We start from the raw sequence: 26,253 nt of genomic DNA, 5'->3' as shown, positions 1-26,253 counted from the left end.
TCATTTGAAGAACAATTCTGTCTATAAAGTCTCTGGACACCCTTTACATTTTCTCTTGTTTTAGTGTTTGTGCCAACGGTGCGTTTTCACAATCTAGTAACAAGCAATTTTGTACAAATAATGGGAACTACCAGAGACAAGACACTACCTACAGTTATCTAAAGGCTACAGTCTCTGCTGTCAGAGACATGTCCCTTTACAAAGAGAAAATGGTGTCACAGTCACCTACTGGGTAAAGGTGACTCCGCCAGCTCTCTTATTTTAAAAGAGTTACATGGTTTTTTCTCCTGTGCTTTGTTTCACATACATTCACTCAAGGAGGGAGCACAATAGCCCTACCTCTCAGTACGGCAGTTACAATTGGTCGTCTGTGTTTTATCTATTTACATCCAACCCAATTGACAGGGGAAAAAAATGAAATAGCTTCTATATTATCTTCCTATTACTGCTTAACAAATCAGCACAAATTAGAGACTTAAAACAGCACGAATGTATTATCTCGCAGTTTCTATGGTCAGGAGTCTGGGCGTGGTTTGGCTGGATCCTCTGCTCTGGCCGCACAAGGCTGCACTCAGATGTTGGCCCAAACTCATTCAGATTTTTGGCATAATTCACTTCCTTGTGGTGTAGGACTATGGTCCCCTCTTCTCGCTAGCTGTTGGCTGGGAGCATTCTCAACTTCTAGGGGATGCTCCTCCTCACAAGCAGCTCACAACCTGGTTGTCTGCTTTCTTCCTCGGAGGGTAGTCAGAGAAACTGTTTGTAAAGGGCTCATCTGATTAGGTCAGGCCCACCCCAGATAATCTCCTTTTTGATTAACTTAAAATCAACTGATTCGTTTCCCCATCATGTTGCCCTGCCCCGGATCAGACTGCCTTCTCAGCTGGCTTTCGGCAGCCTCTTCACTGACTCAGTCTTGCTCCTGCTCCAGCCAGCTCTTGAGGCTTCAGCCAGGGTGATCGTTCTAAATCTGATCCTGGCACTGCCTGAGTGGAACCCTTCAATGGCTCCTTGTTCTTCTCAGGATAAAGTCCAAACTCTGATATGGTTCAAAGGTCCTTCATGATCTGTCCCTCCCCACCCCACTGGCCTCGGCTTTTGGCCCCTCGCTCAGTCCCCCACCCTGCCACCTCACTTGCTGCCCCATTTCTTTCCACCTGGCCAATGCCTCTTTATCTGACCTTATTTCATCTCACCTTAGACTTCACTAGCTCTGGGATGCCTTTCCTGCCTGATCTTCCCAAGACCATAGTGGGGACCTTCCCACAGGCTCTCCATCCCCGCCCCCTTCATTTATGGAATCATAGCAATTACCACAACGCAGGGTAATCACCTATTTAGTCTTCCCAACTAGATTGTAGCTGCCCAAGCTCACAAGTTTTAGATTTTTTTTTTTTTTGTATTCTCTGCATTGAGCAAGGACTCAACAAATGTCCCTTGAATGAATGAATGAATGAATGATGAATGGATGAATGAAAGTATGTGGCTGTGTCAGGGAACACACTGTGATCATACTTTACAAACATCAGCTCTGTTAAGTGACTATGTACCAAGGAACCTGAAAACAAAGCAAGTGATATTCAGACAATCTGGAAAAATTGAGGCCATATGGCAACCTCAGACATAAAATTCCACTCAACTGAAAAGAGCCCTCTCAAGAAGCTCCTGCTTTATAAAAACAGAAAGAGGACCAAGGAATATGGGATTTGAATTGGGAAGAAAGGAAAAATGTGGAGAAAGTATTAATCACCTGAGGAGCAAATTCCCTTTTCATTTTTTTTTTATGTTTATTTATTTTGAGAGAGAGCGAGCGAGCAGGGGGAGGGGTGGAGAGAGAGGGAGAGAGAGAGAATCCCAAGCAGGGTCCATGCTGTCAGTGCACAGCCCAATGCAGGGCTCAATCTCATGAACCCTGAGATCATGACCTGAGCCAAAATCAAGAGTCAGACGCTTAACCAACTGAGCTACTCAGGCACCCTGAGAATTCCTTTTTAAATGGGAAAAGATACATTTTCTTCTATTTTCCTTTTGACCACAGATTGAGAGATGGCCAAAGTAACAGAAAAATAAATCATGTGTTAATCCCAGTCTTGACTGGCCTCCTGAAGAGGGTGAATCGTCCCAGTGAAAGCACCTCTTATTTTCTGCTGGGGGTGGGAGTACTCGTTGAGAGGCGCTAAATCACTCGATGTTAGTTAGTTAGTTGGCTAGTTAGTTAGAGGCCGGGGTTGGGGGAGGTAAGAGGGGCGGGAGGACATGGAACAAGTGGAGGAAACTGGAGCCTGCCCTGAGGCTGAGCTCTGAAACGGGGTACATGGGGAAGAACCCTCACCAAGCCCCAGGCACAAGGGACCTGGAACCCCAACATGCCCAGCGGGAGCTTATGAACTTGTGTGCTTGTGACTACACATCTCTTCAAAACCTTTACTAACTTCTTCTTCCTCAGTAACACTTTTAGCACAAATGGGCTCTGGGGAACTCAGCGGGGTGGACAGTGCTGGGTACTGTTGGCACAGGGACAGGACAGAGCCATTCCATAGAGGCATCTACATTATACTTACAAACCCAGAGAATGTTCTGAAAGATGTATGTTGTGTAAAACGGCCACGTACGAAAGTGAGTCGCAGCGGGACTAGGTATTTGCCTGTGAAATCCTTTTCTTATTAAGAAACTATTGGCTATTGTTGAAATGGTCCTCTGGGATTTCAGAAGACTTAGTCACCCGGTCTTGCTATGGGAACAGCATCAGTGACGAATCATCTCAGTCCTTCGGCCATTCATTCAGAAATCTCCCTTGAGCGTCTGCTATGTTGCAGGCTCAGTGCTAGACTCTGGAGGCAAAGCAGCCAATCAGCCCGAGCTGGTCTCCAGATGCAGCGAGGACTGGCACGGAGCCTCCTGGATGCAAACCACAGCCCCAGAATCGGGAAATCTTACTGAATCCTGCTGAGTGTGTGCACCACCACATCAGAGGGCTAACCCCGGGAACAGAGACCATTTGCAATTGTCGTGAATACGTTTATATTTAAATATGTCCTAGATAATAAAATAGAAAGCATGCTTCATCTGATGGGAGAGCAGGAACAAGCCTTTCTAACGTGTCACCCCAGCGCTGTGGATTTCAGGCAGGGACTCTCTGGGGCCGCTTCGTCTCCTCATCTTCTTCCCTAGCTGACCCGGGGCTGCACTTTCTTTGGTAAGACTCTGCGTCCGTGCCCTGGGTTGGGAACTCTCCTCGTAGGGGTTGCTTGAGGGATGCTTCTCTTGAGATGGAAGTTAACCTGGAAGAAAGAAAGAAGCAACTAGGTGGGGAGAGGAGTCAGTTTTCCATTTCCTGGAATTCCAACTGGGGAAGAACCTGTTTGGACCTGGTTTGACCACACTTCCAGGTCCTGAGGGCAGGGCACTAGGGAGCATTAGCACAGCAGCAGGCCACAGCAGCACCAAGGCATCCAGCCTGGCTAACGTTCCCAAGAGGAGGTACATAATCACTGGTGATGACATAGGGTATACCTGGATGAACTTAATATACATTTATTTTATAAGTATGAGAAGAAAATGACATCCACACTTCAAACAACAATTTCACTGATACTGTTGCTTAGGACCAGAGCTATGACGGATGGTTCCATAATAATCCCCTTCATGCTGATGTGTGAATCACAGGTGTTGTGCTCAGGCATGCCAATGAATACCTCACATCTTCAGATCTAAACCTGCTGCCGTAATTGCTTGAAAATATAGATAGTGGAGATGATACAGATTATTCATATGGATTCTCAAATTCCAAATTTCCATGTGCAGTGAACGTGTCCTTTCTGGCATAAGGCTGAAACCTGCCCTCTGTCTGTGGCCTGCAGATGTGAAGACGCTTCTGACTGAAAAGTGTAGGTCTGCGGGCTGTGGAACCTTCCTAGGAGGAGGGAGTGGCACAGTGTTCTAACCACATTCCCCTGAGGGATCCCTGGCTTCCAGGCCTTGGAACAGTCTGAGCTGCTGAAGCCAGCTGGGAGTTGAAAAACATGCACGCAAGCTCTCCATGGGGTCATTTTCCGCCCCTTCCACGAAAATCCATAGCCAGCTTTTCTGCCAGTTCCCCAAAGTAGAGGAAATCAGAGCTAATTACATCATTACCATTTCTTATATAGTAATTCAGAGATCTAGGAAAAAGAGAGAGAAAGAGAGGGAGAGGGAGGGAGGGGAAGAGAGAGAGAGAGGGAGAGAGGGAGAGAGAGGGAGAAGGCAGCAAAATAAAGGAAGGGCAGGACAAGGAAAGGAGCTGACCTCTGGCAGGCTGTGGGGAAAAGCAAAGGGGACACGGGACTCTGGGAGATGGTGTGAAAGAGGCTTCACTGTAACATGAAAACCCTCCAGTAAATAATCCTTTTTTCTTTTTTCTTCCCTTGGCCAGATGGATCTCTGTTTAGAAAAATGAAAAGAGAAAGTGGCTCTACCGTGATCAGCAAATGGATTCTTAGTTGTTTTCCCCTCTGGATATCATGTCCAAAAGACAACTTTTTTTTCCTTTCTGGGGTATATTTGACATAATGATGGGCTATCTTAATTTACTGAAAGGCTATATCACAAAGAAGTGACATCTTTTGAAGTAAATTACTTAAGAGGCTTCGCAGTCGTTTGCACCTGGCATTGAAGAGGGCTTGCCACTCAGGGCGGAATCCGCCTGTGAGGCTGCCTATCAGCCATTTGACTTTGGGGGAGAACGAGAAAAGGGCTGGAGGCTGGTGTGGGGAGAAAGCTGGCTGAGAAACTGGGGCCAGATAACAGGTTGCAGTGGGAGCTGCCTGATCTGTAAGTGGAAGTAGTTTATAAGGGGCACGAGCTAGGACTAGCAGGAGGAGAGGGGAAAGGGGGAACTATCTAGAAACTTCAGAGGACTCTTCAGAGGACATAAAGAACTCCCTACTTGGGTCCTCGTGTTAAAACCTGGGTTATGCACCCAGGTTGTGAGCTTAGCATGAGGTCCTTCAACACACTGGCTAAGATGGCAGACCTGAAGGCCCCAGAGAGGTTCCAATGGGGGCTCCACTCGCTCACTGTGTGACTTTGGGCATGTTTCTTCTCTAAGTTTGTTTCCTTGGCCATAAAAAGGAAGACACGTGTCCCTGACAGGGATGTGAAGGTTCAATGAGATAGTTCTGGAAAGCTCTCATATAGTGTCTCATACATAGGAACCATTCAGTAAATAGTACCTGTAACTATTGAGGACAACAAGCTACTTGACTGCAGAGTCAACAGAGAAAGGGGTGAGTGGGTCTGCTGGGCTCTAGGGTTGTACAGAGAAGGAACTGGACAGAGCAAGGAGGCCCCAGAGAAGAGCAGACCTGTGGGGAAACAAGGTCTGTAGGTGCTCATTAAATAGAACTGCCTCATTACCTCTTCCTTGCTTGAGAAATCTGAGGACTAGTGTCCATGACCTCTGAGCTTCTTCAGCTCTGGGATCTTAATCTAATATGACCAAAGCTGAAAAGGTCCAGGCAGTAGGTCAAAAACGTTCCTTGCTTCTCGTCCTACCTATAAAAGCCAGCTGTGGCCAGCTGAATACCGGGGAGTAGCTGGCTCTTTGGCCAAGATGAGTGGAAAGCAAGACTGCCGGGCACACGGGGCACCAGAAGGGGGCAGAGTGCCATCTGGTGGTAGTCCTAGTTGACGGCACAGAGCAGACAATCCAAGGGAGTGGATCTGGGCAAGGTCTGTGGGATTATAAAGGAGCATTTGTTGAGCACTTTCCCTGTGGAAGTCACTGTACTAAATACTTTATGTGCACTTTCCCATTCCAACCTCTTATAAAGCAGGTGCTGTTCACACCAACTTACAGAGGAAGAAACTGAGGAAGAATGATTAGGTAATTTGTCCAAGGTCTCTGGACAGAGATAGTACTTTTTAGAAGAAGACAGTGCTTTTCATCACTATGCTATGTGAAACAGAAGAAAGAGAAAAAGCCAAAGGAAGTGGGGAAGGATGTAATAGAAGAATGACAGAAGAAAAATAAGCATATGAGAGCAATGAATTTTTTTTTAAGTGAAACAGGGAAGCTCAGCAGAGATTAGAACCATGCAATAGGCTGTTTGTGACTTTGTGTAAGTGATCTTTACAGTGCTCTGTGAACATCAGCCTAACTCACCTGTTTTGGTTCTCCAGGACCCACGGTCACGGTCACTGTCTCTGGGTCGAACCCCGGTGCTGTGGCAGTGACAGTGTAGGTACCTGGAAGCAGTAGCCGGAAGTAATCGCCATGGTCACCTAAAAGTTACAAGAATAGAACTCAGTCTGCTGATTAGAAATCTGCCATTTGGGGCCTTGATAAGACAAATGATCTGAGGGTTTTAGCTGACCACAAGCTTGAATTTTTTTTAATAGCATGATGAAACTGGCTAAGATCTGAAAGAATCTTAGGCTATTTTATGTAATAAGAGCATGGGCTTCTCAGCTCATGGGAAGTAGAAGTTTCACTGTGCTCTGTACTGAGCACAGCAGTGTGTTTAATTCTAGACCCTGTATTTTAAAACAAACTCATGTCCAGCGAAGGGCCACTGGGAGATATGCTGAAAGATCTATGAATGTTTTGTGTGGTAAAGAAACTACATGAAACTTCTGTTTCAATGTTTGAAAAGCCACTGTGAAGAAATGACATCTACCTAAAAAAATAAGAATGAGAACTATGAGTTTAAACTGTAGGAGGAAGATTTTGCTAGAAAGAAGAAAAACTGCTGTGACAAACAGAGCTATTGAAAAAGACATGGATGCTTTGTGAAATCATGAGCACTTAAACAGAGACTGAACGAGCATCCCTGGAACAGCTACACAGTTGTGCAGTGCACAGTCTGAACTGATGGCCATGGTCCTGCACTAATGGACAGGACGGCCCTGGGTTAGAAAGCCAGCCGTCAGTGGTGTTGTATGTATGTAATCTTATATTGAGTCAGAGGGCTGGACTAAATGACCACTGTAGGTCTGATTTGAGAATCCTATTTTTAATATTTCTTCCATCGCCTTCTAAAGGGGAAAATAAAATTCAAAAGAAAGCCTATTTTTCTATGGCAGGGATATACCATTTTGGCTAATGACTTTGTATCTCTTTAGAAACAATTGTGACCATGCCTTTAACATTTAAGTGTATAGCAATACATAATTGAAATAGTAAATGCAATTAAGAATGAAACAGGGGCGCCTGGGTGGCTCAGTCAGTTAAGCTTCCAACTCTTGATTTTGGCTCAAGTCATGATGAGTTTGAGCCCCACATCAGGCTCCTTGCGGGGCTGCTTAAGATTCTCCCCCCCCCGGGGCGCCTGGGTGGCTCAATTGGTTAAGCCTATGACTCTCAGTTTCGGCTCAGGTCATGATCTCATGGTTTCATGAGTTTGAGCCCCACATCAGGCTCTGTGCTGACAGTGTGGAGACTGAGATTCTCTCTCTCCCTCTGTCTACCCCTCCCCCCGCTCATGCTGTCTCTGTCTCAAAATAAATTAAAAAAAACTTAAAAAATTAAAAAAGATTCTCCCTTTCCCTCTGCTTGTCCCCCCATCTCTCTCTCAAAAAAATAAAAAAAAAATAAGTTTAAAAAAGAATGAGACACACAATAAATAATAAGGCAGTATCTTCTCTGCCCCCTTTAAATGCCTGTAATTTCTTTTAAAATACTTTAGCAGAAGCAGTGAATTATCATCCATATTTTGGATAGTGTAAGTTACACCCCAGGGGCTGTCATTTTCTTAACTGGGAACTTACACCCAAGAATGGTTAGATAGCATGTATCATAAAGGCCCAATTCCAGATACAGCTATGACCAGGGCTTCGGCTATGTTTATTTGTAATCAATACTAGATGCTTTTCTTTTTTTTTTTTTTTTTTTAATTTTTTTTTTTCAACGTTTATTTATTTTTGGGACAGAGAGAGACAGAGCATGAACGGGGGAGGGGCAGAGAGAGAGGGAGACACAGAATCGGAAACAGGCTCCAGGCTCTGAGCCATCAGCCCAGAGCCTGACGCGGGGCTCGAACTCACGGACCGCGAGATCGTGACCTGGCTGAAGTCGGACGCCCAACCGACTGCGCCACCCAGGCGCCCCACTAGATGCTTTTCTAAATAGCATAATGAATATTGGCAATGAGTTTCTTCAGTAGTGAAATGAGTAATTTGTTAATTTAGCATAGTGAGTGTTGGAAGTGGGCTCTTATTGGTGGAATTAGCGGTATTCAATATATAGTGATTGGCTGGAATGTTTCAAAGACATTCCCTGCCTGTGCATGAATAGGGTATGAAAATCTAGCAAGCCCTGAAGTTCTGAGGGACGCCCAAGGTTTGATCCCTAAACGCAGGTCCAGCCACTGGTATGGAGGATTCTGGTTGCACTGGGGCTTGAACTCACAAACCATGAGATCATAACCTGGGCTGAAATCAAGAGTCGATGCTTAACTGGCTGAGCCACCCAGGTGCTCCCCTGTCCCTGTTTCTATCACCTTTCCTGTCCCTACCCCCAGTGTCCTTGACACCCCTGCTAGTCTCGCTGGTGTACAAACTGGCCTCCTGATATGCTGAAAAAAGGTGAGGACATGAAGGCTTCCCTCTCACTCCACCAAGCAGTGGCCACCTACCCGAAGTGACATCATGGTTAATCCCACTAACAGAAATGACAGCCTCCGCAAGGTTATTATAATTCTCATCAAGCACCATTCCCTTGATGCCCTGGTGTACCTGTAGGAAAGTTTACAGGGCACAGTTAGGACCACAAAACAGGCATCCAGTGTTTGGGAGTCCTCAAAGCTTTCTCATACATTTTTGCCTTTGATCTTCACAAAGATTATGGTAACAGCCACTTGATTAACTTGGTCTCTCTGTCTTCCTGTTCCCGACAATCTCTTCTCAACAGAGCAAGGTGACCCCTGAGAAAATCTAAGGCAAATCACAACACTAGCCTACTGTCTATCTCTATGGAACTGACTACTGTTGACACTTCATGTAAGTAAAATTATACAATAGTTGTCTTCTTGTGACTGCCTTATTTCTCTTTGCATGATGTCCTCAGAGTTCATTCATGTTGTGGCATGTCTCAGAATTCCCTTCTTTTTTAAGGCTGAAGAATATTCCATTTTATGTCCCTACCACATTTCATTGATCCATTCATCCATCAATGGACACTTGGGCTGCAACCTGGGTTGCTGTTACCTTTTAGCTATTGTGAATAATGCTGATATTAACAAAGATGTGCAAATATCTCTTTGAGATTCTGCTTTCAGTTCTTTTGGATATATGCTCAGAAGTGGGATTGCTGGATCATAGAGGCTATTCTATTAGTAATTTTTGAGGAACCACATACGGCTCTTCATAGTGGTTGCATCATTTCACAGTCCCAGCAACAACACACAGGGGTTCCAATTTTCCGCATCCTTGCCAACGCTTGCTATTGTCTGTCTTTTATTGTAATTTTTTTTTAATTTATAGAAGCCATCTGAATGAGTGTGAGGTGGTATCTCATTGTGTAATTGATCTGCATTTCCCTAACAACCGCTTGTTGGGGGCCTAGCACTTCCTGTTGTGCCCACATCAGGGAGCCCCTTCTCCCCTAGACAGCTGCATGATCCTCTCCCTCACCTCCTTTTTGTCCGTTTCAATTCATTTTCTCCATAAGGTTTTCTTCACTACAATTTGCATCTAACGTGTTATGAAATTTACTTTATTATTTTGTTCATTGTCTATCTCTCCTAACTAAAACATAAGCTATATATGGGCAGGGAAATTTGTCTGCCCATAATCCCTAGCATACAGTACTGTTTCTGACAGATAACTGTGCTCAATAATGTTGAGTGAATAAAATGGCTCAGAAGGAGCAGCCCAGATGTACTGTACGGAGTCAAAGCAGAAGTCAGCACTGAGCCTCACAAAAACCCTTGCTACCTTCAGAAAACACATCTCTTTCTGTAACTAGGAAAGTTAAAGAATAGGATTTTACCTGTTCCAAGAATTGGATTAGGGCTTCCCGATTACCCAGCCACTCACGCTGTAATTCCTCTTGGCGGGGAAACTTGTCACAACTCAGTTCCAGTGTGATCTCAAAACAGTTGGTGTGGAGATAGTTAAAGTCTTGCATTCCTGAGGGAAAGAGAGCAGTAGCAGATCTACAAAACCAAGATCCCACAAATGCCCCACCTCAACTTTTTTCTTTTTTTTAATTTTTAAAATGTTTATTTATTTTTGAGAGAGAAAGAGAGTGAGTAGAGGAAGTCCAGAGGGAGAGAGGGAGACACAGAATCTGAAGCAAGCTTCAGGCTCTGAGCCGTTAGTACAGAGCCCAAGAAACATGGGGCTTGAACCTGCAAACTGCGAGCCGAAGTTGGACGCTTAACCAGCTGAGCCACCCAGGCGCTCCCCACCTCCACTGTTGTTAACCAAGATTTCTCCTCCACCACCACCACCCTACCCCTCTGTGACCTTCTATTCTACCTCTTGATCTCCATTTATTTTTCTCCTCCATAAAATCTTTCCCCAATTTCCCAGTTTTCTCTCTTCATAAATGCCCATTTTGTTATCACCATCCTCTCCTTTTCTCCATCTCAACGCTTAAATTCACTTCTTGACCTTCTTAGCATTTCCAAAGTCTGCTTTTAGTCATGCCTTGATATTAGACTGCACCTGTACTGATTCTGGGGGGACAGATCTTCTCTCTGGGTGATGATGTTCTTCAGACCCCGGAGCTTAGAGATGAGATAGATATCTTGTTTTCACAACCCTCCTCCTATCTGAGACTGCTGCACTAACCTGAGAGCAGTTAACTCAGGAAAACAGGCCCCTGAAAAAACAGAAGGCAGCTATAGTTCTCTTCCATCTAATGCTTGTCTGCGTCTATCTTCTACATTATTCAATTGAATCAATTATTTTTTTAGTATGTTCCTGATCATTAGAGTGGTGTTTATATCACAAATGTGTTTGGGTTAAAAACTATTCATTTAATCAACTTTTACCTGCTCTAAGTTAATGAACATAAGCAGCTGTTGTAGAAAGAATGGAGAAAGCTGAAGAACAACTGTGACCTCTTACATTGGATATCTCTCTGCATCAGAATAATCTAGAAGGCTGTGTCCAGCCAAATACAGGTTTCTGGGCCTTAGGTATGGGGTGAGGTCCCCTAATCTGCAGTTCTTTTTTTTTTTTTTTTTTTTTAATTTTTTTTTTTCAACGTTTATTTATTTTTGGGACAGAGAGAGACAGAGCATGAACGGGGGAGGGGCAGAGAGAGAGGGAGACACAGAGTCGGAAACAGGCTCCAGGCTCTGAGCCATCAGCCCAGAGCCCGATGCGGGGCTCGAACTCACGGACCGCGAGATCGTGACCTGGCTGAAGTCGGACGCTTAACCGACTGCGCCACCCAGGCGCCCCCCTAATCTGCAGTTCTAACAAGTTCCCAGCTGATGCCAATGACACTGGTCCAGAGACCACACTATTGGAACAATCACTTTAATGAACTGAATAACCTTGGAATTGTATCAGCTTATTTTGGGGCAATGATTCTCAGTGGAAGCATGGGCCATGCTTTCTCAGATGATGGAAAAGGGGAGAAAAAAACAAGTACAATTTGGAAAAGTATATTTGAGATTTTAAACGGTGTGGGGGGCACCTATTGCTTTCTTAACGCAAACTAAAAAAAATAAAGTTCAACAACATCTTCTTACCTTGTGTTCAAGCAAGTTGTCAGCCACAAGAAGTCTACCACTTCCCAGTACATGGTGACTCCTTAACCTTCCTCCTTTCCACTTTCCATAGAACCAGCCATCAGTTCAACCCTTACCAGGGAGCTTTCTGTTATCTGGGCTCTGTCCAGGTCAGATTTGAAAGGATAGGAGAGACAGCTGCTAAAACATGATGCCTAAAAGAACCTGGCTTCCTGCTTCAGTCTCTTCCCTATCTTTACGGTCACTGTCTACCAAAGGTTCATAAACATACTTCTTGCCTCTTGGTGATGGGGAAGGCCCAGAGAATGGAGAGAGAAGCCTCTTGCTCAAGGTTTCTGCTATGCTGTCAGTGGCCAATGTCCATGGCAAACTCCAGCTCACAGGAGATGGGCAGACAGGGCACAGAGAGCATATATCACAGGAACTGTTGGCATCTAGGCCAGCTCCTTTGGTCATCTGCTGCTCTGTGAGGCATACCTCCATGCTACTTAGAAAAGACCCTAACATCTATAAGCCATGCATTTCCAATGCTTTATGTACATTGTTTTATTGAATATTCACATCAAAATTATAATGCAAGTATTGTTATTCTTAAAGTACAGATGAGAAAAAGAGGCAGAGAGGTTAAGTAATTACCCTGAAGCCACATAACTGGTAAATGGGCAAGCTGGGATTCAACCCAATGTACCCTTACAGCCATACTCTTAACCACCTGACTACAGTATTTCCCTCCTATGCCCTAATCTATTAGTAAACCACAAGTTTTAAAGAACCACATAGTGGGACACCTGGGTGGCTCAGTTGGTTGAGTGTCTGACTCTTCATTTCGGCTCAGGTCATGATCTCAAGGTCATGGGATTGAGCCTCGAGTCAAGCCCTACATCCAGCCCTGCATTGGGCTCCATCCACTCTGAGCATGGAGTCTGCTTGGGACTCTCGCTCTCTCCCTCTGTGCTTCTCCCCTGCTCTCTCTCTCTCAAATAAAACAAATAATAACAAAAAATAATATAATAAGAATTAAAAACAAAAAATAATAAGGGACCACAAGGTATCCCTACCTTCATTTTAAAGAATCAGAACATGATATTAAATGCCAACTTAAGACTTCTCCATTGCTCAGATCTCTACTTGAATGCAAAATTATATAGTATTCCTGTTGTTTCCCTGAGAAAAAGTGATAATTTAGGAGAGATGAGCCCTATTCCACCTCAACTTAAAGCACTGTTGTACCCAGGACTCTTCTTACCCTTGCTGAGAGAATACCAGGAGGCCCCATTGGTGATGCCGTCTGGGAAGTAATCCCCACAGTTCCATCCCTGGTGCATCCATCCATGTGCATAGGAGTACACCTTGGCCAGCTGCGGGTAAAGCGGGTGGAGAACGACCTGAGTGCTCCCGACTCCTCGGCAATGCTCACACTTAGTCTAGGGTGATACCACGAAGCCCCACCCTGTATAAACAACTCATTACTTGCTTTAGTGAAAGAAAATACCAGCAGGCATAGGGAGAAGGGGTGTGTGTGTGTGTGTGTGTGTGTGTGTGTGTGTGCGCGCGCGCGCGTGTGTGTGTGTGTGTGTGTGTGTGTGTTGGACTAGAGTTAGGAGAACTGTGTTCTGATTTTTCCACCTGCCTGGGGATAAGTTTCAAGTGCAAAGTGAGGGGTGACATGAGGTGACATATAAACTCCCTTCTAGGTGTACCATATTCTAGCTTAATTTTATAAAACAAGGAGCAAGTAAAATAGGCCTTTACCATGAAAAGAATTACAGTAGAACCCTCTTACCCATGGTCTCCGTTACTTGTGGTCAACTCAGGTCTGGAAGCAGATGATCCCCCTTCTGACAACATGTCAGAGGGTCAGTAGTAGCCTAACACTAGATCACAATGTCATTCCCCTTTATCTCACCACATAGGCATTTTATCATCTTGTATCATCACAAGAAGGGTGAGTATAACACAGTAAGATGTTTTGAGAGAAATTCATTTAACTTTTATTATAACTTATACATAACTATAGCATATCATTCACATACCTTTTATTATAATATATTGTTATGATTGCTTTATTTTATTATTAGTTATTATTGTTAATCTCTTACCGCACCTAATTTGCAAATTAAACTTTGTCTCAGGTATGTATAGGAAAAAATTATATATAGGGTTCAGTACTATTGCAGCTTCAGGCAGTCACTGGGGGCCTTGGAACACACCTCCCATGGATAAGGGGGGAATACTGTATATATTAGGTGTGAGACGTGTGTGTTGGGGGAAGAGGAATATATGCAGAATCTCTATAATTCCCTTTTAGTGCTACTTTATAACAGTGGAAAAAGGAGATTACTAGAGAAAGTTATAGTAATCTATTTTCTTTGCAAAGCAATAACTGGTGTTATTCTCTATGGAATTCATTAATTGATGAATTGATAATTAATGTTTATTATTTGTATCAATTATACATTACTACTAATATATTAACTATAAAATAATCTGTTGATTTTAATCTCTTGATTTTATTTGAACTATTAGGTAAACATTTTTTCATGCACATGGTCTATTTTTCATTAACATAGCCATATTACCATAACCTTGTAAATCAGACCCCCTAAATCCTCTCCTGAGTCCCACATTCCTCTGGCCGGACAAGCTGCCATTCTGCATACCTTCTGGAAAAGCTTGTCATCGGGTGTGGGGGTATTGGCAGTGCGGCGCACCCCTCGGACCCGATGCTCCAGGGACTTGTCATATGGATAATTGGCCACCACTGCTCCTCCGTGGAGATTGGCTGAAAGAACAAAGTTGAAGGAGCGGATCCAGTGGATCACAGCCTCAGTCTCGGGCTCCACCTGTGGACAGACGAGGGGCTGGCAGTGAAGCTGCAACCGGAGGTGCCATCCAAATGAGTTTGTCAGGAAGTGGCCCGAGAGGATAGTACGTCTGAATAAAACAAAGAGTGTCCTCCTGGATATGAGAAGAGGAGATGGGAAAACTCTGGTCTTTTGCATAATAGTTTGAAAATTTTAAGTGGAAGGATGCCTGGGTGGCTTAGTCAGTTAAAGCATCCAACTCCTGATTTTGGCTCAGGTCATGCATGACCTCACGGTTCATGGGTTTGAGCCCTGTGTCGGGCTCTATGCTGACAGTGTGGAGCCTGCTTGGGACCCTCTCTCTCCCCCTCTCTGCCCCTCCCCCACTCATGCTCACTTGCTTTCTGTCTCTAAATAAATAAACTTAAAAAAATAAAAATAAAAAATGAAGTAGATGGACTCTTTTTCAAAATGACATTAAAATTGGGATGTGGAATCCCAACATACAAAGTAGCTAAAGGGAGAGCATTTAGGGAGGTGAAACTATGGTATATGATACTGTAACAGTGGACAAATGCCACAGACCATAGAATGTATACCATGAAGAGTGAGCACTAATGCAAACTATGGACTTGGGTGACAATGATGGGTCAAGGTAGTTCATCAAATGTAACAAATTACCACTCTGGCTGTGGGATGTGAACAACGGGAAGCAGGGAGTATATGGGGACTCTGGACTTCCCCTCAATTTTGTTGTGAACCTAAAACTGCTATAAAAAATAAAGTCTCTTGGGGCGTCTGGGTGGCTCAGTCGGTTAAGCGTCCAACTTTGGCTCTGGTCATGATCTCGTGGTTTGTGAGTTCGAGCCCTGCGTCAGGCTCTGTGCTGACAGCTCGGAGCCTGGAGCCTGGAGCCTGCTTCGGATTCTGTGTCTCCCTCTCTCTGACCCTCCCCCGTTCATGCTCTGTCTCTCTCTGTCTCAAAAATAAATAAACGTTAAAAAAAATAAAAAAAAAATAAAGTCTCTTATTGAGGACTCATCTCAGCAGGCACAACTCGCGACTGCTGAGAAACTGGGAGTTCAAGATGAAGCTGTCTCAGGCATTCAAGAAGACACACAGACTCCAACTGTACAAGAGCAGAGTAAAGAAGAAGTTGATGAAACAGGTGTGGCAATTAAGGACATAGAACTGGTCACGTCACAAGCAAATGTGTCAAGAGCAAAGGCAGTCCCAGCCCTTAAGAGCAACAGTAATGAGGTTGTAAACGCTATTACGGAATTAACAATGTAACCATCTGAAAACAAGAAACTTTTTTTGGTGTTTCAAAAGAATAGCTGCAGCTTGGTTTGGAATTTTGTACTGTTTCTATCATTAATAAGTTACGACTTCTTCTTGGATGAGAAGAGAGAAAGAGAGAGAGGTTTGAAGAGGGTGTCATGGCTGGAGAGCTCAGGGCCCCGGCTTGGCTTCTTTCTGACAACAAGGAAGGGTTTCTCCAATTTACCCATTGCTCCAGTGGCTTCTGAAGCACCTCTGCAGATATTAAGGGCTCTAGTAAATACATCTGGGAAGCTGGTTGACACAAATGATTTTCAACCTCCTCTTTACACTACTGCATCTGCTGTAATGTTGACAAGTAGAACACACTCCTGTGGTCATATTCAAATTTCATGGATTAGATATAGTATGATACGGGCCAGTCTTGCCTAAGTAGTTGAATTCCACCCTCTTGATTGCATATTATGTTCCTAGTGAGTGACAGCATTCTAAAGAAAGCCGTGAATCTACTTGGATTTGCAGTATAAGTAAATAATTTACAGTCTTCAGTGTTTTCCCTCCTCTCAGGATGGATTTGCTTAGAGGTTATGTGGTGTTAATGTGTTAATGGCTCCCCTTGGACTAGCGGTCAGCTGAGAAGGCCCCCATCTTTGCCATTCCTGAGGGACTGGATGAATAGGGTTGAGTCTTGCCCGATCAAAATGGATAAGATACCAAAGGCACCAGTCCTGCTCTGTGACCAGGGTTCAGATCCTTTGAAGCAGCCCTTTCTCCATGTCCTAAGCCACCATCCATCAGCATGAGGCCAGCTTCTCACTGCTCCTCTCCCATCAGGAGCAAGAAGACTTACTTTTCATTGCCTTTTTTTCTTCTAATATGGAGAAAAAGGAGCCAGTGGAAGTCTAATTACTATTGGCTCAATTACCTTATTTTACTTGGACAAGTTTAATAAATCAGGACATCCTTCCAGCTAGATATGCCAACTACTAAAAAGTCAGTTTTGACTTATTATTTACTTGACCCAAGGGCATAGTTGCTATCTGAAATCTAAACTTGTCAGCAATGACTCTGCCTCATTTTCAAGGGGGAAAAACTGAGACTATTCTTTCTGGAAACTCCCAATAGAAAGCCTTACACCTGCAATCTCTAAGTTTAAATATTCACAAATAGAATGTTTAAAGTACCTTATACAGTAGAAGGAACAGGGTGGTGGTGGGAATGCTCTGAGAATCACAGTGGTTATTCCCAGGAGCACTCGCATTACTACGGGTGGCATTCCAGGCCTCCAGGCCTGGGTGCATCAGCTGGGCTCCTCAGATTGAGAGTAAGGGAAATCACAGTAAGGTAAAGCAGCTGAGAGTTAGACAGAAAGGGCAGAGGAAAACTGTAGGAGTGAGCTGCCTGAGCTTCCTTCTGTAGCTAATTGTTGGTGAGCACACAGTTCATCACATGTAAGAGAGATTTATCTACAGAATGCTAGAGTCCTCTTTTGATGGGATAATGTGGTAGAAAGAATGTTGCCTTAGGAATCAGAAGGCCTGGGTTTTAATCCTGAGTCCACCAATTACTAGCTGTGTAGGTGTAAGCCAGGGACGGATCTCAGCCCTGCTTCGTATGTTCACTTCACAGCATTACAACGATCAGCTGAAACACTGGCTAAGTAAGCATTTTGTAAAATGGTAAAGTACTGCACAATGGTATGATAACCGCTTTCACTTCGCTACCACTAACATCAAACAGCATGTGCTCTGGGAGGGCCTCTTTGCTGGGGGAGAGAGTGAATACAAAGAGCGGAAGATATAGTTCTTGCCGCTCTACACAGATTAACACAGAGTTGAGTGGATGCTTAATTCGTGCTTGTTTAATTGACGTGGAGATTGCGAGAAGCGATTCCAGAAGCTGATTTACCCGCTTTGGCATGAACATTTCATCTCCTACCTGACTCTTCCAGTTGTCTGGGAGGGGCAGGTGGTGGTTAGGGCCTCCGTGTTTCTCATTGTAGTAGACATAGGTGTTGAGGTCAGGGAAGTTTCGGTTCAGGTCCACTCCATTTGCGTTGTTCCTGCCAACCAGGTATCCAGAAATGTCTGCGCCCTAGCAGGAAAATGGAGAAACGAGAAAGGAAGATTTCAGACTGGATCCTATATTTGAAGTACACTGCATAGTTTTGGCGGGGGGGGGGGGGGCGCATTAAGTTAATCTATCAAATGATGCACCATTTTCTCCATTAATTTATCCAAAGTCCCAGCGGTGGGGTTCACATTTCCCTGTAAACCACGTGTCAATGGTAGAGATCCCAGGAGACACTCTGACAAGACTGGATGTTTCAGGATAATGGGAACCCCTGTTTTTAAAATATGGCTTTATTGAGGTGTAATTTACATACCATAAAATTCACCCATTTTAAGTGCACAATTCAATGAATTCTAGTTCCCACTGAGAAGAGTCGTGTGAGCATCGGCATAATCAAACTTTGAAGTATTTCTAACGCCCTGAAAGGAGACCTCACGCCCATTCAATCACTCCTCATTCTTAGTCCAGCCCTAGGTAATCACTCTCTGTCTCCCTAGACTTGCCTTTTCTGGTCATTTCAGTAAGTGGGATCACACACTTCATGTTTGGCTTTTATCACAGGACACAATGTTTTTTGAGGTTCCTCCACGTTTTAGCATGTGTATTTCATTCCTTTTCACTGCTGAATAATTTTCCATTATTTGGATTTACTATGCTTTGTTTACTTACCAATTAATAGACTATTAGTTTCCTAGGGCTGCTGAAACAAATTACACAGACTGGGTGGCTCATCACAACAGAAATGTATTCTCTCACAGTTCTGGAGTCCGGAAGTCTGAAATCAAGAGATCAGCGGGGTCATATGCTCCAAAGGCCCTAGAAGAAGGTCCTTCTTTGTCTCTTCCAGCCCCTAATGGCTGCCAGCCATCCTTGACACACTCCTTGGCTCATGAATGTATTGCTTCAATTTCTACTTCCATTTTCACAGGGCTTCTCCCTGATGGGTGTCTCTGCATAGATTTCTTTCTTCTTAGAAGGACACCAGTCATATTTGAGTTGGTCACCCCAAGCCAGTATGATTCCACCTTAGCTTGCATATGTAAAGACTCTATTTCCTAATAAAGTCACAGTCAGAGGTTCTAGGTTAGACACGAATTTTGGGGAGGGTGCTACTCAACCCTGTACATGGACATCTGGATCATTTCCACTTTTTGGCTACAGTGAATAACGCTGCTATAAGCATTCATGTACAAGTCTTTGTACAGGTGTATGTTTTCATTTCTCTTGGGTAGACACCAACTAGTAGAACTATTGGGTCATAATTGAAGTCTATCTGTAACCTTTTCAGAAAATGCTAAACTGTTTCCAAAGCGGCTACACCATGGAAACCACCCCCACTGTTTTTATTTTTTTTAATTTAGGATCCTTGTTTACCTTTCATCTCATCAATGTCAACCTCCTGCATTCCTTTATTTCCCTGCTCACACTTCACCTTGTTATCATTTATTTGGTCATTTATTCACTCATTCGTTCATCCTTTTAGCCAATCAACATTTACTTAAGTGCGTCTCTACTCAAAGTCCTCTGAAAGACACTAGGAAGGGAGATAATGAGACCTTATGCTTACCTTCCAGGAATTCATAATATATACGGGGAGATAGATATATATGTAAATAATTAAAATATATAAAGTGGCAGAATAGTGATATGTTCAAAGGCCATCACAAAACAAATGCCATCTAATGTTTTGTATGGTATTAGAGAAGGGGAGGAGTGTTCACTGGAGCCCTGTGGATGGAGAGGGTGGAGCCCAAATTAGTAGCAGTTCCTAGAAGTGGGGTGAATGGATGGATGTGCTAAGCTAAACACTCACAGATGTACTACCATTTTCATATTAAAAAAATCTTTATTGTTCTTAGATTTCTCTATTTTTCATGGCACACTGCTCATATTTTATTCTTATATCTTGTTGAGAACATAATTTTTTTTAAAGTTACTTTAAGTTCCCTAATTCATTCTGCTCTTTTATAAAATATCTGTATGATTTTTCAGTTTGGGGTTTAATTTTTCACTTCTATGAGATAATGATTTTCGTCACGCTTCCAGGAGTTTTTCACTCCTTGGTCATTCATATCAATGTAGCTCACAACTGTCCATATTAACAGTTACATTAATTTACTTATTAGTTGATTTGCCACTCACATCAGATCATTAGTTAGGCTGCAGGTAAAGAGTTTCCTTAACAGAAAGTTCCCATAAACAGGGTAGGTGGTGTATTTGTTTCCTATTCCTGCTGTAAAAAATTACCACATACTTAGTGGCTTAAAACAACACAAGCATATTATCTTATAGTTTCGGAGGTCAGAAGACTGAAATGGGTTTCATAAGACTAAAATAAAGACACGAGCAGGGCTGTGTTCCTTTTGAGGTCTCTAAGGGAATCTGCTTCCTGATTTTTCCAGCTTCTAGAGGCCACCCACATTCCTTGGCACGACATCTTCAAAGCTCTCTGTGGCCTTCTGCTTCCCTCTTCCACATTTAAAGCACCCCTGTGATTGATTACACTGGACCCATCCAAATAATCCAGGATATTTTAAAGTCAGATGATTATTTTACCTTAATTCCACTTGCAACCTTAATTCTCCCATGCCATGTAACATAACATATGCACAGTTTCTAGGGATTATAATTTGGGAATCTTTAGTGGGGTGGAGGAAGGGGAGATTATTCTGTTTTACCTACAGGTAGCTTTAAAGTTTGGTGGCCAGGCAGGTCTTCCCTGTATAGCCCTGCAGACAGGTTTCCTCTGGGTATGGCAGGTAGTTCTGGAAGTCTGAGAACCTGATTAGGCTTCTCTTGCACTCGGGTTCAAGCTCTGCTCCCTCTGAACAAGTACACAGCAGGTGAGCAGAGGTGACTGGCTCCCCAGAGATGGCTCTAGGATTTACAAGGCTGGCAGGGATTTCCCCCACTTCCCCTCACCCCACTTCATTCTACAAGAGATGTGGGCAAGTCTGAGGTTCTCCGGTTTCTCCACTGCAATATAGGGAAGGTTCAATAGAAGGAAAGCAACCAGGCTGGAGGTCTCCCCCACATCTCTTCCAAATTTTCCTGCTGTCTTGGAAACTCAAGCCTGAAGATGTTAATGTGCACTTCTCTGATTTTCCAGTGGAGGAACAAAGCTTTCTTTTTTCATTTGATGAGTTGTGTTGGCAGGAAGCTGTGAGAATGCAAGGGTCAAATTTGTGTTTCATTCAGCATCTTGGTTCCATTCTCCTCCCTGCCTCTACTTACTTCCCCAGCACTATTCTTAAGTAGGTTAAAAATGGGATGGGCCAAAAGCACATGGTTCTACTTGTACGGGATAGAGTGGTCGGATTCATGGAATCAGAGCGGAGGATGGTCGCCAGGGGCTGGGAGGAGGAGGAAATGGGAAGTTACTAATGAAGGTACCTAAAGTTTTGGTTGAGCAAGATAGATAAGTTCTGGAGACTAGCTATATGACACTGTACCTATAGTCAACAATACTGTGTTGTACACTTAAAATTTTGTTAAGAGCAAAGACTTCATCTTTGGTGTTCTTACCACAATAAAATAAAAAATTTTTAAAAGTTAAGTAGTGAAATCTAGTTTTAAAAATGAAAAAAATTTCAAGACTACCCCAAATAAACATATTTTTAAATTGGAAAAAAAAAAAACCTCTTTAATTTACAATTCTTTACCCCAAACCCCAAACAAACCAGATTGAATTAAGCACAGCTTTTAAAGGAACATGTCCATTGTGTAAAGCAGATGCCTGGCTTCACGCCCCTCCCCCCAAATTCTAATTTAGTAGATGAGGGTGGGAGGGGGGGCCTAGGAATTTATCTTTCAAAAAATCTTCAGGTATGATTCTGATGCACAGCCACACACACAAAATCGTTGATTTAAAGTTAGGCACACTGACATTTTGAATTTACGTCAAGAAATAAAGTAAAAGTCCGCAGATCCCTGCAAAATGTAACTCTAAAATAAAGAATTGGGGCTCCTGAGTGGCTCAGTCAGTTGAGTGTCTGACTTCAGCTCAGGTCATGGTCTAGCAGTTAGTGAGTTTGGGCCCCTGCATCCAGCTCTGTGCTAACAAACAGCTCAGAGCCTGGAGCCTGCTTCGGATTCTGTACCTCTCTCTCTCTCTCCCTCCCCTGCTCATGCTCTGCCACTCTCTGTCTCTCAAAAATAAATAAATGTTAAAAAAAATATTTAAAATAAAGAATTAAAAGACTGAGTATGATACTAGAGGAAAAAGTCGTACATAAATATAGTAAAATATTCCCTTAGCAAAGCACACAAATGTCTAATCGCTATGGTGTACACCTGAAACTAATATAATATTGTATGTAAATTATACCTCAATTTAAAAAAAAAAGAAATATAACCAAATGCATGAAGAATCTAGAATTAGCCCCTGACTTCGCCATTCTGGGCCAAGCTAGTTCTGTTTCCCTCCCCGCAGCCCAATGCAAACGGTAAGTGTAGTGTGGCAGGGAGAAGAGTATTTAGAGTAAGAAGCTAAAAAGGAGGTTTTGCAAGAGCCCTTCACACCTGGTTAGTAGTTTCCAGTTTAAAAAGCACTGTCACAGATATTGCCTCATTGATCCCCACAACAAAACCGGGAGGTCAGCCGGAAAGGTGTGGAGGCAGCCCACGTTCACTGCCTAGGGAGCCACAGCGCTGAAGCGGGTCTGCACACTGTTGTATTTCCACCGGCCTTTTCTCTATTGCACAGTGGCATCTACAGCGGGACTGGGCGGATGCTTTTACGGACTCCCCGGAGGGCTGTCGCCCCGGGGCTCAGTACCTGGGCGGCAGCCACCTCGTAGCCGTCTGGGTTCATGGACGGCATGATGTGCACGCGCGTGCCCTCCACCAGCCGCACGATGCGCTGGTTCCCGTTCCGGAACTCCTCGCACAGGAACTCCGCCAGCTGCAGCAGCAACTCACGGCCCAGCACCTCGTTGCCGTGCATGTTCCCCACGTACTTGACTTCCGGTTCCACTGCAGGCGCGACAAGAACACGCGAGAAGAGAGAGCATGGGGAAAGTTTGCAAGTGGCAAGGATTCCTAACGTTGCACATGGACCTTTTCCCTCTCTTCGCGTAATGAACACATGAAAATCTTATGCTTCCATTGGGTCTTTTCCAGTGATTCCCGAGGCCCTTTTGAACAAATTACAATCATAAATGCTACAGAAATCCATGCCATGGAGCCCCTTCTGTGTTCATTACTCCTAATCTTCACAGAAAACCTGTGAAGTAGGCATCATTAGCTCCAGAATGAGGGAGGTGCGGAAGCAGCAGAGTAACCTGTTGGAGGTCACCTAGTTATTTAATAAGATGGAGGCCAAAGCCCAGGTGCATTCACAGTAGCCTGGTGCTTCTCAGAAACAAGTGTTTTCAGGTTAAGGATGGTGTTTTCACAAGAAAGCAGGCTTTCCCTACTTGGGTTATGGCATAACAGTTCCTAATCATCCCAGTTGAAAACTTAATTTTACAAATTTAAGTCAGATCATGTCACTCTTCTGATTAAAACCCTCCAGTGGCTTCTCACTTCACTCTAAAAGCCAAAATCTTTACACAGGCTTATAAGGCACTACCTGATCTCCTGCCTAGGAGCCCTATCCCCAACCATACTGCCCTGACCTTGCTTTCCCATCGTTCACTCCGCTGGAGCCACAGGGGGCTTCCTTGCACTCACACACACCAAGCACACTCCTGTTCTTTCCTGTCTGCAAAGACTTTCCAGTTACAGCGTGGCATGCTCCATCACATGCTCAAAACTCACCTCGAAAAAGAAGCTTTTCCTAAACAGCAACAACCCCCTCTCCTGCTTATGGCATTCCCTATCTCTCTTTTAAAGGTTATTTTTTCTCTATAGCACTTTTTTTCATCTGACTTAATATGTATTTACTTAGTTACCCATTTGTTGCCAGTCTTACATGGCTAAAATTAAGGCCCCTGAGGGAGGTGTCTTTGTTTTATCCTGTTTGTTGTCTATTCAGAGTCTACAAAATAGACAATCAGTAATTGATAATCAGTAATATTTGTGGAATGAATGATGAATGCATGAAAGGAATGAATGGATTAACAGCTAAATTATAGGGCATCAGAGAAAAGAGAGATTAGTGAGGGCTGGAATAGTATGAAAGAGCTTCAAGAAGGCCTTGAATGCATGGAGTGAGGGGCTAGCCCTAAAACTAGTACCCACAAGCTTCCGCAATGAACACACACCCCAAAAAACATGGTGCTTTCTATGCAAGTGTGGCTTCAAAGCAAAGTCCTTATCCTCATTTAATGACATAGACTTCCTTGAGCCAGTGCCCCCCCTCCCATAACCTCCTCACTGGCCATGTAACATTCTAAAGCTGTCACAGACAGGATCCATTGAGTGTGAGGTTGCCACTAAAGGATTTTAAGCAGCGGAGTGAGAAGATTAAATATTTGGGAAAAGTATTCTGGCATCTGTGTGCTGAAGGGAAGTTTTAGAGAGTGGTGGCAGGTAGGGGTTGAAAGAGTCAGGAACCTAGTGTGATGATATAGGCAGGTTGCAATGATGTTTGGCTGGTGTGGGTGGTGTGGAAGTGGAAAGGATGAGAGAGATTTGAAACTGACAGTGTTTAGGAGGAACAGACATAACTTGGATGTCACAACTGCTCTAAGTCAAGATATGAGAAATTAGACACAACTTCAATGCCCATCATTCAATGAACAGTTAAATACAACCATGCAATGAATATTATGCAGCCAAAATTATGATGAAGATGTACATTTACAGATATGGATATTACTTATAAAAGACTATGAAATGAGAAAAGCTGTTCTATTATGATTCCATTTTTATAAAAAAATATGTGTATGTGTGGGGGGGTTGTTAAACATGCATACAAAAATGTCTGGAAGGATATGCATCGATATGTTAACAATGATCATCTGTGAGTGGTGGGATTATGGCGTGAGCTTTTTTGTTTGTTTGTTTCCATATCTAATTTCTATTTTAATCTAAATACAGGTTGCTTTTATAATAGAAACAAACTAACAAAAAGTATTGCAGTGCATAAAACCAATTCCCAAGACCTCAAACTATCTCCAGGATCCCATACGTATCATACTGTCATTCCCCAAAGAGAATGATAAACCCAAACCCTTTGAGGCTTCCTGACAGAACTAGAAGAGCTGATTGTTTCTGCTTACGTCTCCTGAAGCACTGGTTAAAGACAGCATAACAGCAAGGAAGAAAGAAGGGTAATGAGAGGGAAGGCAGGGGGGCTGGGATGGGAGGAGGGAAGAAGACTCACCTTTTAGCATTAAGGTCTTGAGCAAACAGAACCTCCAAAGGAGGAACAGACTAGAGCCTGAATTGGGGTTGTAGCTCCCCAGAGGCAGGAGCAATTTGAGGGCTAAGTGGGGAAATATTTAGCACAGATGGAGGAAGAGGTGATACTTTATAGGTGGAGGGGTCCATGGACTTCCCCAGAAAACAGCCCCAATTACTGGATTTGTCAGGGAAGGGTCCTGTCCCATACACTCCAAGAACTGCTCAGGGCTTACAGGGCTCGTGGATTCCAGGGTAGTCGCTGAATTCCAGCACGTAGAGGTGTCTCCCCTTCACACTGCGCCCGATGCTGTAAACCCGCGTGATGTAGGGGCATTCGTTGTGCACCTTGTACAGCGTCCGCACAAGGTCATCATAGCGGTGGTGGCGAAAGGTCACTGGGGCAACCAACTTGAAGAGAAGGAGGAGGTGGAAGAAGACTGAGAGCAGGCCTGACATCTTGACAGGCTTTTTCAAAGAGACCCACTAAAATGGGCTCCACCTCTCCCAACAACCAGTCAAAATCCAAGGGCCAAGAACCAGCTCTTCCTAGTTTCCCGCCAGTAAACACCAGTGCCACAACACCTGGCAAGGAAGTTCAGAATTGTCCCGTTCAACGCTGGAAATTATTTATGTAGCTCTGGGATAGCCACTCATCTCTCCTCCCCCATCTCTCTGATTTTCCTAATCCAGGGAAACCTTTTGAAAGGCTTTTGTACTCCCCCAGATTGGGTAGTTTCACTGATTCTGGCTTACTGATTAACTGGACTGTAAACAGGCTTCAATAAATAGTTGCTTATAACCCTTTGATTCCCAGAGAATTTTGAGAAACTTGGCTTGTGCTTATTCCCTATATTACAATTTAAGGAGATGTATTAATTAGAATTCTCTGTCCATTTCAATCAATCCCACACTGCTGCCAGACTCTTTCTGAAGCACAGCTCTGTCTTGTCTCCTTGCTCCTCAAAAATCTTTCAACAGTTGCCATTGAGAAAATGGAAAGATGAGCCACAGGCCGGGAGAAAAATAACTGCAATTCACAAATCTGACAATATATCCAGAATACATCAAGAACTCTTACAACACAATAATAAAGCAACCCAATTCGAAAATGGGCAGAAGAT

The 26,253-nt window shown here is 43.7% G+C and overlaps 1 protein-coding gene across 1 annotated transcript; it reads right to left on the bottom strand.

Annotated features, from left to right (window-relative positions):
- Window positions 1-2,378: 2,378 nt before the first annotated feature.
- Window positions 2,379-25,800, bottom strand: CPN1 (carboxypeptidase N subunit 1). Its single transcript, XM_030335202.1, has 9 exons — window positions 25,366-25,800; window positions 22,620-22,816; window positions 17,708-17,863; window positions 14,345-14,527; window positions 12,931-13,042; window positions 9,968-10,107; window positions 8,613-8,712; window positions 6,143-6,261; window positions 2,379-3,281 (listed from the first exon to the last, which is right to left on the bottom strand). The coding sequence occupies exons 1-9, from the start codon at window positions 25,586-25,588 to the stop codon at window positions 3,168-3,170; spliced, it is 1,344 nt and encodes a 447-aa protein (XP_030191062.1). The 5' UTR covers window positions 25,589-25,800; the 3' UTR covers window positions 2,379-3,167.
- Between the last annotated feature and the right edge of the window lie 453 nt (window positions 25,801-26,253).

The sequence above is a fragment of the Lynx canadensis genome, chromosome D2, assembly GCF_007474595.2.
Source record: "Lynx canadensis isolate LIC74 chromosome D2, mLynCan4.pri.v2, whole genome shotgun sequence".
NCBI lineage: Eukaryota > Metazoa > Chordata > Mammalia > Carnivora > Felidae > Lynx > Lynx canadensis.
Note: the sequence above shows the minus strand (reverse complement) of the source record. Positions and strands in the feature narration are given on the sequence as shown.

Bases quoted from the DNA above. Each gene is read 5' to 3' on its own strand.
- CPN1 (XM_030335202.1), bottom strand. From the start codon at position 25,588: ATGTCAGGCCTGCTCTCAGTCTTCTTCCACCTCCTCCTTCTCTTCAAG. The intron at 13,043-14,344 runs GTATGCAGAATG...CTTTACCCGCAG, and splicing joins ATGACAAGCTTTTCCAGAAG to CTGGCCAAGGTGTACTCCTA. The intron at 6,262-8,612 runs GTAGGTGGCCAC...TGTAACTTTTAG, and splicing joins TAACCATGATGTCACTTCGG to GTGACCATGGCGATTACTTC.